At 40.3% G+C, this 12,468-nt stretch overlaps 4 protein-coding genes across 4 annotated transcripts; all 4 read left to right on the top strand.

Annotated features, from left to right (window-relative positions):
- The first annotated feature begins 519 nt into the window (after positions 1-519).
- Positions 520-1,888, top strand: LOC133139619 (C-type natriuretic peptide 3-like). The gene is made up of 3 exons (XM_061259209.1): positions 520-684; positions 1,074-1,379; positions 1,676-1,888. The coding sequence occupies exons 1-2, from the start codon at positions 601-603 to the stop codon at positions 1,374-1,376; spliced, it is 387 nt and encodes a 128-aa protein (XP_061115193.1). The 5' UTR covers positions 520-600; the 3' UTR covers positions 1,377-1,379; positions 1,676-1,888.
- A 999-nt stretch (positions 1,889-2,887) lies between these two features.
- On the top strand, positions 2,888-4,146 carry LOC133139381 (ventricular natriuretic peptide-like). The gene is made up of 3 exons (XM_061258873.1): positions 2,888-3,001; positions 3,290-3,599; positions 4,112-4,146. Exons 1-3 carry the CDS (start codon positions 2,888-2,890, stop codon positions 4,138-4,140), a joined length of 453 nt encoding a protein of 150 aa, XP_061114857.1. The 3' UTR covers positions 4,141-4,146.
- Positions 4,147-6,531: 2,385 nt separating this feature from the next.
- Positions 6,532-7,163, top strand: LOC133139553 (brain natriuretic peptide-like). Its single transcript, XM_061259124.1, has 2 exons — positions 6,532-6,648; positions 6,864-7,163. Exons 1-2 carry the CDS (start codon positions 6,532-6,534, stop codon positions 7,161-7,163), a joined length of 417 nt encoding a protein of 138 aa, XP_061115108.1.
- Positions 7,164-9,620: 2,457 nt separating this feature from the next.
- On the top strand, positions 9,621-11,005 carry LOC133139552 (natriuretic peptides A-like). The gene is made up of 2 exons (XM_061259123.1): positions 9,621-9,745; positions 10,697-11,005. Exons 1-2 carry the CDS (start codon positions 9,632-9,634, stop codon positions 11,003-11,005), a joined length of 423 nt encoding a protein of 140 aa, XP_061115107.1. The 5' UTR covers positions 9,621-9,631.
- Positions 11,006-12,468: the final 1,463 nt, after the last annotated feature.

Raw genomic sequence — 12,468 nt, 5'->3', positions numbered from 1 at the left:
GGCCAAACAATTTGCAAAGTTTCATCAACTTGGGTGCAAAGTCCGACATTGCCATAACAAATCTCGCTTTGTCTTCCGGACATATAGTTAAAAATTGTCCAAGTCGTTGCTTAACGTTACAGTTACTAGAAAGATGACGCAGAATGCGGAGGATGGAGACAAAACCAAAATAAACTGTACAAGACAATATCATATATGTTCATCAAAACTGTTGTGACTGTACACATTTGAAGATGATCAGAATGTAGGTCTTTCTCTCGAGTGTCACGTTCTCGTGAAACTATAATAAGCTACGACGACAAGAATATGGCAAATTGGTTCATTAGGATAACGAATCCCTCAACAATACTAGGGTGTGTCCGTTGAGAAATTTCCATGACTAATTAACTCTAATCCCAATGACTGGTCCTCTCCTCCTCGGCTTAGATTTTGGTTGATATTTTCTTAGGTCTCCGTGACGAAATCCACCACAGATATAAAAGCGCACCTGCGGTCGACTCTCTACCAAAGGAGCGGGGAGAGAATTTCGTAGAACCACACAGCCATCAGATCCCCTCCGCACTGAGCAAAAAGCTGCAAACGAACTAGCGCGCTTCAGCTATGATATCAAACATCACTATTTATTGCATCTCGTCATTGCTGTTTTTAAACCTGGCTGGAGGCAAACCATTGTCCAGTTTGCAGGTATGTTTACCTCACATTACAATATTACTAACCTGTTATAATAATGTATACTTATAATTTTTATGGAACAGTTATATCACTGTTCTTGCTGCTTATGCTGATTTAACTTTTGAAACTGGATGGCAACTGCTCGCAGCAGATGAACTGAACAGGATAAGCATTCTTTTTTTATGGCATATTTTACTCAAATATTCATATTTTAATCTCCAACTACAATGTTGGAATACGGTAGAAAGAAGAAAACTATAAACTACTATAGAGTTTAATCCTTAAATATGGAAGTTTGCTTTCCAATTTAAAGTACATTAATCCATTCAACGAGGCACGCCCTGCATTGTTAATTGGCAATCGGGCTATTTCAATTAATGTGTCTGCCGTTACTCCGACAGAGCCTCAAGGAGCTCCTGGAAGAAGAGAGGAATGCGCCCTATCTCGACTCGGAAGAGGCGGAAGTGCAGGGGAAAGAAGTGAACGCGGAGAATGCAGCCTTCACCAAGGCGTCCGTGCATTCCTGGGACCCAAGTTCAAGAGATGCTGCGCTCTCGTCGAAGGAGAACGCACTCGCTCGCCTCCTGAATGACATCCTGTCATCCTCCAAGCGCTCCTGGAGCAGATTCAAGAAAGGAGGTCTACGGAGCTGCTTTGGCGTCCGACTCGAAAGGATTGGCTCGTTTAGCGGACTAGGCTGTTAAGTGGTAGGTGCGCTATGTGTGGCACAGTATTTCGCTGAGAGAGCGACGAAACTGATTATGATTAGTTAGGTAATTACTAATGTAACAGATTCGATGCGCTGATCGATGTCCATTTGATAATGTCTTTTAATTTGTTGTTTTAGATAGGCTACATGACAATTAGTATCACATAGGTCAGTAACGCACAATACGAATGAATACTAACTTACTAATGTAGCCATTATAACGCTCTGAAGAAGTAAAGCATGTAATTTATGCTTGATAAATTGTAATGAGTAAACTTTCCCCTGTTTCCACAGGTCTGATGGAGCTGGACGAGTGCACAGGAATCTCCCCTTACTTGAACTCTTCGGATAGGACGTACCTCTTCAACCCAGAAATAACTGCATTAACGTTTACAATAGTATTTATGGATAATATTATTTATTTAAGAGACATTTTGTGCTTTTGCTGTCGAATGGAAACTGTTTCGAAATAAATATACATATTTTCAAATAAATGTTTGACTGCTCTATTGGTGTTTTATCTATTTTATTGTAGCATATGAAGTATTCAAACAGTCAATAGCAGCTATGAAATTGGAAGCGCAATAAATACTTTGCTTTAGTGGATGCTTGAGTGGATGGTGGAAAGTTTTAATTGTAGCCTGTAATTCAGTCTCTATTAGGCTATTGAACACTATGCTCGGTCATAATCACAGATATTTAATATCACATTTTGTAAGACGCTCAGTCAAATACATTTCCTTAAAAATGACATTTGACCGGACATGACGAATGGATAAACTCCACTGAAATCGTAGTCACATACACCCCCCCCCCCAAACTTTATTCATTATACTGCTGGTGATTCAAAACACTTGTACAGAATTAAAAATACTGTTTATTCAGAATTAGCAATAATGTAATCCTGGTGTTCAGCTAACTCGATAGGAATCGTATTTGTGCGCTCTAGGAAAACTGTAAAGCCTTCTCCCGTCATATACGTCTGTGTGTTGGTTACCGTGGAGACTTGACGGGGCGTGAGGTCGCAATAGCGAGAGAATGACTTCAGTTTTACACCAAGAATGAGGTTGTGGATTTGCACTTTCGTATTGCGTATTCATATTCACCATGACCCCCCCACCACCATCATTATCATCATCATCATCATCATCATCATCATCATCATCATCATCACGAGGCTTCTGTAACCATTGCCCACATATTTAAATTTTGAAGTTGGCAAACGGTCTCCCATGTCCCCAATAGGCAAGCTCTGTGTGTATCAGAACTCAGTCCGGTCCGAATATTATCTTAAAAGGCAGTGCGCCCGGAGCAGCCACCGGCGCTCGTATCAATACGGAGGTGACAGAATGTCAAGATGAATTCTGTCATAACAAGGCGTGAAAGATACGGACATGTCGCTGAATATATATAGAAGGAGTACACTGCCGCTGGCTCACAAAAACCTCGAACGGCGTGTCGCGCATACACTTGAAAGACCCATAGTCTTCACAGGATCGTCACAGAATGGCAAAGTCAGGCATTTACTTTGGATGTTTTATACTGGCCCTAATACAAACTACGGTGGGGGCAAATCCTTTGATCAACAGTTACAATGTCCAGGAATTGGAAAGTCTGAAGGTAAGTGCATGCACGCACGCACGCACGCATGTGTATGACATTTTTATTTTATTTAAACCACAGTAATTACGAGTAAACTCAACGGTGTATTTTAGTAGATGACTTTAAGCAGGGAAACACATTTTCAATATTACACATTTATACAACAGGCTGCCTACTGGAGCTTTCAGGACACCACTCAAACGTGTCACATAAACGTCCCTCATCTGACTATACGGGAATGTTTTTATTTCAAGCTCAGGATCACTGTCACACGTTTGACCCTGCCCTTTTCCATAACCACAACAGGACCTAATACAGCGACTAGAAGAGAGGTTGCCATCCAACGAGGAACCTGATGTTTACCCCGAATCTGAAGACGTAAAAACGGATGCTGAGGAAGAAGACGCGGGACTTTCACCCGACGCTCTCCGTCAAAGTGAAGAGAACCTGATCCTGAATATAGCCGACAGAATTGCCCCAGAAAACGGCTTGAGGTCACGGTTCAGGGATCTGGCTGGCTTGACAAAAACGGCCAAATCCTTCAACAGCTGTTTCGGTACCAGGATGGACAGAATCGGCTCCTGGAGTGGACTTGGATGCAACACTGTGAAAACTGGTAGGCCTAACTGTCAAAGTCATGTGGATAATTCCATGGTAACTGACGTTAAAACTGCTGGATATTTGGATGGTAAAGCCAAATACAGATATATAATAGAGATTGATACGAGTTATTTCCTCCTGAGGGTTATAAAACTCTATGTCAGTCTCTTATGTAGCTGTATTGGACTTCACCGCTCAAATATCCTGCAGTTGTAATGTCGGTTACCGCGGAGTTTGCCATTTCACGTACACAATGTACAGTCACTTGTGCACTGTGTTCTTTGCTGCGAAATACATGTAAAACAGACTATATGGAAATGTCATTTAACAGACACCAGTCTATCTACATCCTATCGGCGTATGAAATAAATACAAATAAATTGCGCCCGAGAGTTTGATACTTATTCCCATCTTTAATCAATATGCTTGGTAGAATCTAATACTTTCCCAATTGACACTAATTACGCCTCGGTAAAGTATTCCATATAAATTTCATTGTGTCAACATTACGATCTTATCCTCCTCCAGGTAACAAGAAGAAGATATTTGGGAATTGATCTCCAACGACGCTGACAATACGGCTACCAAGACTATACGGCGACAGCAGTCCCTTTGAGTCCTACGTTGGGGGAAACATAATGACAAATTAAACTTTTCCAGTACAATGATGCAATCTAATGTATTTTGTTCATTTGCAGTTCATATTTATAGTCACGTCCCCTTCTCCAAGCGGAAGCATTGTCAACAATTTCATGAGTTAATTTGTGCAGAGATTCTGAAATGGACTGACTGAAGATCGAAAGATTGAATACCACAGGGTTGTGCATTTATTAGTATTTTTCTTCTGGCTAGACTTCCAAAGAGAGTGATATTTTCCTTTGCCAATATTCGCTTTGAATGTTTGTACAGAATTGAAAGAATCCACCTGTGTTTATTGTCTTATAGTTTTCTACTTTAAACTGTATATGTGTACTGAAATATTTATAATAAACTACTTTTAATCAACAGTTTTTTGTATATTTAGTGCTTTAATCCATCAAATTTCTGATACTGACCATTTGACTATTATTATTATTGTGTGTATATTAATGGTCCAATAATATGGGGCAGCCTGTAGCCTAATGGCTAAGGTGCGTGACTGGGACCTGGAAGGTCGGTGGTTCATTCCCCGGTGTAGCCACAGTATGATCACGAGCAGTTGTTGAGCAAAGCCCTTAATCACATTGCTTCAGGGGGGATTGGCCCCTGCTTAGTCTAATCAACTGTAAGTCGCCTTGGACAAAAGGGTGAGGTAAATTATTATAATGTAACGTATGCAGAAAATAAACACTGACATTTATGGGTTAGAGGTATTAACGATGGCATCATACCACTGTATGGAAAATTAAGCCTACAAGTAAGTGAATTCAGGTGAAATGATTTCCTCACAAAACACACTACACTGCTTGTCACCAACCATATATAATTAATTCAATAATAAACCAATATTTACATGCTATAGTTGTTTTGTATTTTGTTGGACATTTCATGTTGTTTCTATATGGGCCTTATAGCCTTTGTAATACGTAAATTCATGAAAATTTATGAAGACTTACGAAGTCATGAATTTTGGCAGGCAAGATTTAATTTTAATGTATTCATCACCCAGATTCAATTATTTTCTACTTTTCTCAGTTCCCCTGTTTTCAAACATAAAATCATACTTTGTGTGCTTAAATGTTGTTTATAGTTTAAATCTCTTTCCAAACCAATATACTGTAACAGTGTGTTTAACACTTGAAACACACATTATTTCACACATTACCACAACTCATCCCTTTTGGTCCAATTGATGGTGTTGCAAGTAACCCAATGTTACAACAATCCCAGGTCTCCCCTGCGGTATGTATTATGCCCACAAAGCACTTTTATTTCCCTACTTTATGATATAGCTACAAGTCTAACCTTGAATAGGAGTTAGACAGTATTAAAAGTTGTTTTTCACGTGTGAATGTTCAATGGGAAACACCCCGTATATGGCCTTCATTAAATCAAAATGAGCCATTAAAATACTTACATGTCTCTGCCAGTGCTTGCATTTATTTAAAAAACAAAGATAAGGGCACATATAACTTTATTTCAGTTCCACACATGAATTGTCACAAAATGAGAGTGAATATTCAATGGGTGACATTTTTATGGCTTGAATTAAATAAAAAACTATCCCTTCACTAAATTTGAACTTTATTTTTTTCCACAGCAAATGCTTGTATTTATTTCTAAGGCGAAGTTAATGAGAAATATATATTGATTTCATTTCTACACATCAATTGTCAGGAAAAACTCATAATATAGGCTGTCATTGGAACAGGTAGTCTGTTGTCAGTCAGAGTAATTCAATCTGACGTCACTGCAGCTCCGTTAAATGATCACGCAATTTGTTCCTCCTTCCCGATTTTGGAAGACAAATTCCATGCTGAGACATGCTCATGGGATGACTCTGAGAATAAATATCTGGTGAAAAATCTTTCCACGAACCAATCTCAGCTTCAAGTTCACCCTTCAATCACACATTCACTGTTATATGACCAAATACAGTAGCATATAGGGAGGGGCAGCAGTTAACACGAATCACCTCACCAAAATTCAGCCCATTCCAGACTACACAACGTTTCTAAACAAAGGACTGAAGCGACAGTGTACCCAGATATGTTGCATACATGACAGAACAAAACTTAAAAAGGAATAACTTCCGACAGCTTTCCTTATCAAAATCAGGTGATGGTATGCAACTCAAATTCCTAGAATAGCAAACCGTGTCAGAGTTAAACGTATAAAAGGCCCAGTCCTCAGCCAGTAGCCAGAGACAAAGAGCAAACGAGACGAAAATACATTCCCGAGAACTTCACAGAAGCTAAAAACAAACATATTTTAATCGTACAGATATCTATCAAAAAGTTAGAGTTAAGATGCAGCCAGCAAATATTTCAATTTTCTGTTTAATGCTATTTTTGAATGCACTGCTTTTCAGCGCTTTTCCTGTGCACAGTGACAAATGGACCAACGATGACATGGACGTCTTAAAGGTAGGCTAAACACTTTGTGTGGACTAATAACGACAAACCCGACAGCAGATGCAAGTAATATACATTGTATACGACAATGGCTGTTCCTTCACCTGCCATAGGCGGACTCGACATGAATAATAATAATAATAATAATAATAATAATAATAATAATAATAATAATAATAATAATAGTCAGTGTATAAATTGATTGTTTTTTCAAACTTCCATTGCAGGTGCTTCTTCAACAACTGGAAGAGTCCATTCCTGAAACAGGAGAGATCACGCCGTATCAGGCCCAGATGTCAGAGAACTCTTATGCGAAGCAAAGCAGCGATGAGCCTCAAGACACAATTGACCAAGCCAAAAAGTTTCTGTCGGCCAAGGATCTGAAAGCTGTCCGTAGCAACTCCTCATCAAAGAGATATTCTGGGTGCTTTGGTCGTAAAATGGACCGAATCGGTTCCGTGACCAACCTAGGATGCAAGACCTTGGGCAAAAATAGTAAGTCTGCAATTGAACATTTATGGCAATGAAGAAGGCCCTGCATCAGATCGACCAGTGCTTCCTATTGTAGATCTGGAATAAGTTCGAACCATACACACTGTTTGTTGGATAGAAAGCTTTAATTGATTACATACTTTACGTAGTATACAGCAACAAGACGGGTAATGTAAAATTACAATAATTTAGTGATCTCCCCTGCCTCCCATTATCACCAAATTGTCTATTTTATGTTCTGCAGTTCAGAAACAATGATTATGCCTGTTTTTTCATCGTTGAATTAAGAAGTTTTGCTTTGAGAACCGGAAGCAGAAACATTTCGCTGATCATGCTAATTTAATTCCCTCAATATTTTCAGATTGAAGAAGGAAGTCTTACACGATGGACACCTGAGTCTGCTGAGTCATTACAGATCGGAAGATTTACACTTGATATTTATTTATATGTATTTATTAATAAATATTTATTGAACTTTATTTATGGCGTACTTTTGTATTTCCATTGGGACATCCGAAGTGATTTACATCTGACCTTTTCTGTGCTGTAACTCAAATTAGAATTCTAACAATGAAATAAAAGCTGATATTTTATCAAACATCTCTTGTATTCCAGATCACTCTGTGCTGTATTACAAAGGAAAAAAACAAAACATTTTTTATAAAAATAAAAGAAAAACGTAATTTGAAAGGGTTTGGTAGGGTTGCATTCATGGGTATGTAAACATCATATTTAAAAAGCGTATTACGCTAACAGGAAATATTGATAATGCATCAATATTACAATTAATAATGAACTAGTAACAATATTATTACCTGTGTCCATAAATTATTTATAACACAGAAAGATGAGAAGATCCATATGCTGTTCCTGCTGATCACTATTCATCTACTGTTTTTTTAGGGCTTTTCATTAATAAACAAACAAACAAACAAACAAACAAACAGAGAAATAAATAAATGTACACCTACTTGCAAAGTGCAAGTACACATATAAGACGTGAGCCTGCACACTCGGCCTACTCACTCACAACAGCGACTGAAAGACCGAAGTCCCCTCAGCACCTTGGAGAGCGACAGAGCAACGGCTGCCAAAACATGCTTTTAAGTGTTTGCTTTCAGGACCGAGTATGCCTATCTCAGCGTTACTGATGCGATTAAACATTCAACTCATACAGCTCATACAGTCAACTTAGCAAAAGTCTTGATTTAATCACGAATGTATATAACTGAACAATAAACGAACAGAATACTTCAATAGCCTATTAGTATGATGGATCAACACCGAAAAAAAATCGGGCTGGTTCAGTAAACAAAGAAAATACAAACCGAATAGCAAATATTACACCTCAACGCAGTGTTATCATAAAGTATAACATGGTTTCCATCCCTTAACCCTGAAGGATAACCATGCATTTGAAACCGAGATTATAATTATAACCATTTATTTTAACTGACATTCAATTTATTTGAGTGAAACTTTAACAACTGCAGCTGCCGTTTAATCATGAACAGGGGCCTACATTCATATGCCACTGTTCCTTCTCCGTGGTCACGTGTCCTACATAAAATGCATTCAGTTATGCACGACCCTAATTCCAATTTGATGCAAATCACCGTTTGCCCTTTGATTGTATATTTGACTTTCAATGTCATTATAAGCACTTATGAATTTTGCCTAAATAGTTTGGACAATGTAAAAAGTATGAAAAGACATGAGGGAAGTAGTAAGCAGTATATATTGCAGGGAGATACAGAAAACCCTGAAGGACTCCTTGTTCATCACCTCTACTAAACAACACAAATTAGTACATCACATAAAAACTAATAATTTGATTCAAGAAAAAATCACAGAAACAAGACAGCATAAAAAACAAAGCATAATTCATAATTAAAAAAATGGCTATATGCTTAAATTTGAAAATTGACCTTGTTCATATATGTATGTAGGCCAAAGTTAATCGAAGGTGAACCTATGACCAACAGGATGACCAAGAGCTGTGCTTTAGGGGCATACCCATTCACTTTTTCCGATGCCTCATATCCGATATTCCTCAAGAGCATCTTAAACCCACTGGGGTATTTTTAGTTTAGAGGTGAGGTAATTGTGCCATGTTGTATGGCCACTTGGAGCTTGGCATGCGAGCGACGTCAGGTATGCGTGTAGTAGCCAGGTATGCGTGTCGTAGTCGCATTCCCCGGTGCCGTGCTAACACATCAGAGCTCGGCCCACAATACTGCTTCCTGCGATCCCCCCCTCCCCCCCCCTCCTCCTCTCCTCTCCTCTCCAAGCACAAGTATGCACGGAGAGCTCATCAGCACATGCACATCAGCCACTTAAAAGGAAATCTTCCACCGCCGTTATCTCCGGGAGGTGTCGGAATGCACGCCGGACAATTACCGAAATGATGAGCTGAGGACACCAGACGGTCCCCCGGGCGGCCTATAAAAGACGGAGCGGGGCGAACGGGGCGGGCATCGGAGCCAAGAAGACGCAGCTCGTGATGAGGAAGATCATTCTCCCCGGACTCCTCCTCGTCCTGCTCTGCCAGCAGGCCATGGTGACGGCGCTCCTGTCCAGCCGAGCGTACTCAGCCAAAGACCTGGCCCGACTGAAGGTAAGGGAGGGCTTTTTTTTGGGGAGGGTTTTGTCAACCAGAGAGGTTTGACATGGTGGTGGTGGTGGTCGGTGACCTGTGGTGTGCCCACCGTCTGTGCGTGTGTTAACCCTCGTCGAGGACCCGGCCCTAAGCCCCCCCTGATGAGAGATTGACAGGGATGGGTTAGGCAGGAATGCATTGTTAACCCCTCGCACACACCATTGAGGTGGTAGCCAGAACGCCCGTAAGAGGAAAAATATGTGGTTCAGAGCTAATGAGCAGCCATAATTGTCAGCAGAGGGGTCTGAAGTCGGGGGACTTAGATTTAGGGTTTTAGAGAGCAAGGTTAAAGTTCTGACTGAGGCCATGCATAGAATGAGTTCCAGCACCCTCTCAGGCTTAAGAGCACAAATGTGTTTCAGAATCTTCTCAAGAGAACATTGTAATGCTGATGTAACCATCACTACTGGCAGTTGAAAGAGGTGGAGCTCTAGAATGCTGACCTTGACTGATTTTGAAAGGAGAAAAGAAAACAAAACATGACACTTTTCAGAGGACTGTGTTGTGGATTAACAATTTTGAACGCATATCCAGATTCGCTGTTGAATTTAAAGGGCCAGCTTGAGTATTGGTTGAGGATAAAGCAGCAATATATCACCAGGAACTTGAGTAGATTCTGTTCACGCATACTATTTTGTGTATTTCAGTCAAAGCTGAAGCTCATGTTCAATTCCTCAAGATTACTGCGTGAATTAAGATGGAAACATGACTGAGAAGCTCTGCCCACACACAAATCAAATGGGGAAAAAAGAAAGAAATAATACATACTGCAGAAGAAGCACAACACAAAACCACTTCTATGTCCATAGGCTTAGCTAGATACTTGAATGTGAATTCCTGCGATGACACGATTTTACCCTGACTGCATAGTTGGCGTATGCTAACAGTGACCCCGGTCTCTCTCTGCAGAGCTTGCTGGAGCAGTTTGAGGACACGCTGGCCGGAGAGAAGGCCCCAAACAGCCCTGGGGATTACGAGGACGCCACGGCAGAGGAGGAGGAGGAGGCCAAACAGGGCCAGCCTGGCCGGGACTGGGACAGAGAGAGGGGGGGACAGGGGCTCCCGTCAGACCCGAGGGGCCCCGGAGACGGGTACGAGGCTCAGAGGAGCCAGCTCCTGGACTTGCTCATGTCCACGCGCAGCAAGTCCTGCTTCGGTGGGAGGCTGGACCGGATCGGATCCTACAGCGGACTGGGCTGTAACACCAGGAAAGTGTAGCGTGTCGCCGCGAAGGCTGCACAACTACAGTCCAAACACCAAAAAGACTCGCTCTCTACTTTTGCTGCCATTAAACTAAAGTTGACTTGCACAAGAGAGAGAGAGAGAGAGAGAGAGAGAGAGAGAGAGAGAGGAAAATAAATAAATAAAAAACGGTCATTTGGTGTGGTTTGCTACAAAAAGTCAAAAGAGTAGATCAGATATGTATATATCCATTTCACATTAAACAATGTCCTCAGTGTACCATGAGTTATTGCAGATATCAAATATTTATTAAAATGTGGATTTTGGAGTTATGTAAAAAAAACATACTGTCTCTGTGATGGATTTGTCTTTGCTCGTGCTCTCTATCCAATGTCGGGATACGCGCACTAAATGTACAAACCTTGGAAGAACTTTAGGATACAAAGCTATACATAAAGTAATTGTGGATTTGACTTTTTTAAAACTAGCGATGGAAATAAACAAGGCCCACAGTCCTAGAAACAGATACATGTGTGATTTAATGAACAGGTCTTTCGCCAATCAGGGCTTCATTAGTGTCTGTGTCTCTATTTTCATGTGACATTACATTTGCTCAACGAACCATCAACTATTCAGAGGAAAAGTGTGAGTGTGCAGAGTTTGCTCCAGTTTGGCTGTTAAAGGAGTGACATGGTGGTTGAATGTTACACTTTTTTTTCCCCCCAAGGCTAAATTTCCCACTAAAAGTTCACCCAAACTGTCTGGGCGTGGTAATGAGAACTGCCAATTAGCTATGATTGACAGACTGTGCTCCCACTTTCCACACTGTTTGTTACCTCCATATGCGCTCAACTTGGGCTCAAATTTTCACAAGCTAGCTAACTTAGTATATCAACTATCGATAGCTATGGTAAGGACGCTGACTTACCAAATTATCATTTTTGCTAGCTAGCTAGCCAAGTTAACATAAAAGCACAAGTACAACGTCCTTATGAAAGCAAAATAGCTAGCTAGCTAGCAAACGTTATATAACCAGAAATGGTGTAATAGTCCTTACAAGGCACTCTAATTTAAGTGAACCTAACGTTAGTCAGATATTTGCATTATCTTGCCTGGAGGCCAGCGGCGCAAACATGCGTCACGAGTTATAAGGGAAGGATAAAGAGAGTGGTTATCCTCGTGTGACGCACTACGAGAAAAAAATTCTCAACCGGTTGAAAATAGGACGATAGATGTAAAACGCTTACTTCTCCAAAACTAAAGAACGGATATATTTCATACACTATTTCATTGTGTTTCTTCAATGCCCTCTTGTGCAAATTGCATATTAAAACCTAGAAAGTGTGACCAATCACCATGTTACTCCTTTAAAAACATAAGAAAAAAAGTCTAGACTTCTGTGGGATCACATAATTGCCTATAACAAATTGCTTTGATCAGGGGTGTCCAATCTTAATCCGAAAATGGCTGATGGGGATATATATATATATATTTTTTTG

Source organism: Conger conger, chromosome 10 (assembly GCF_963514075.1).
Source record: "Conger conger chromosome 10, fConCon1.1, whole genome shotgun sequence".
Lineage (NCBI taxonomy): Eukaryota > Metazoa > Chordata > Actinopteri > Anguilliformes > Congridae > Conger > Conger conger.
This window is presented reverse-complemented; position numbering and strand designations above follow the sequence as displayed.

Excerpts from the sequence above, each read along its gene's own strand:
- LOC133139381 (XM_061258873.1), top strand. The coding sequence starts at position 2,888 with ATGGCAAAGTCAGGCATTTACTTTGGATGTTTTATACTGGCCCTAATA. Across the intron at positions 3,002-3,289 it reads AGGAATTGGAAAGTCTGAAG|GACCTAATACAGCGACTAGA; the intron begins GTAAGTGCATGC and ends TAACCACAACAG. Across the intron at positions 3,600-4,111 it reads ATGCAACACTGTGAAAACTG|GTAACAAGAAGAAGATATTT; the intron begins GTAGGCCTAACT and ends ATCCTCCTCCAG.
- LOC133139553 (XM_061259124.1), top strand. The coding sequence starts at position 6,532 with ATGCAGCCAGCAAATATTTCAATTTTCTGTTTAATGCTATTTTTGAAT. Across the intron at positions 6,649-6,863 it reads ATGACATGGACGTCTTAAAG|GTGCTTCTTCAACAACTGGA; the intron begins GTAGGCTAAACA and ends CTTCCATTGCAG.
- LOC133139619 (XM_061259209.1), top strand. The coding sequence starts at position 601 with ATGATATCAAACATCACTATTTATTGCATCTCGTCATTGCTGTTTTTA. Across the intron at positions 685-1,073 it reads AACCATTGTCCAGTTTGCAG|AGCCTCAAGGAGCTCCTGGA; the intron begins GTATGTTTACCT and ends TTACTCCGACAG.
- LOC133139552 (XM_061259123.1), top strand. The coding sequence starts at position 9,632 with ATGAGGAAGATCATTCTCCCCGGACTCCTCCTCGTCCTGCTCTGCCAG. Across the intron at positions 9,746-10,696 it reads AAGACCTGGCCCGACTGAAG|AGCTTGCTGGAGCAGTTTGA; the intron begins GTAAGGGAGGGC and ends CTCTCTCTGCAG.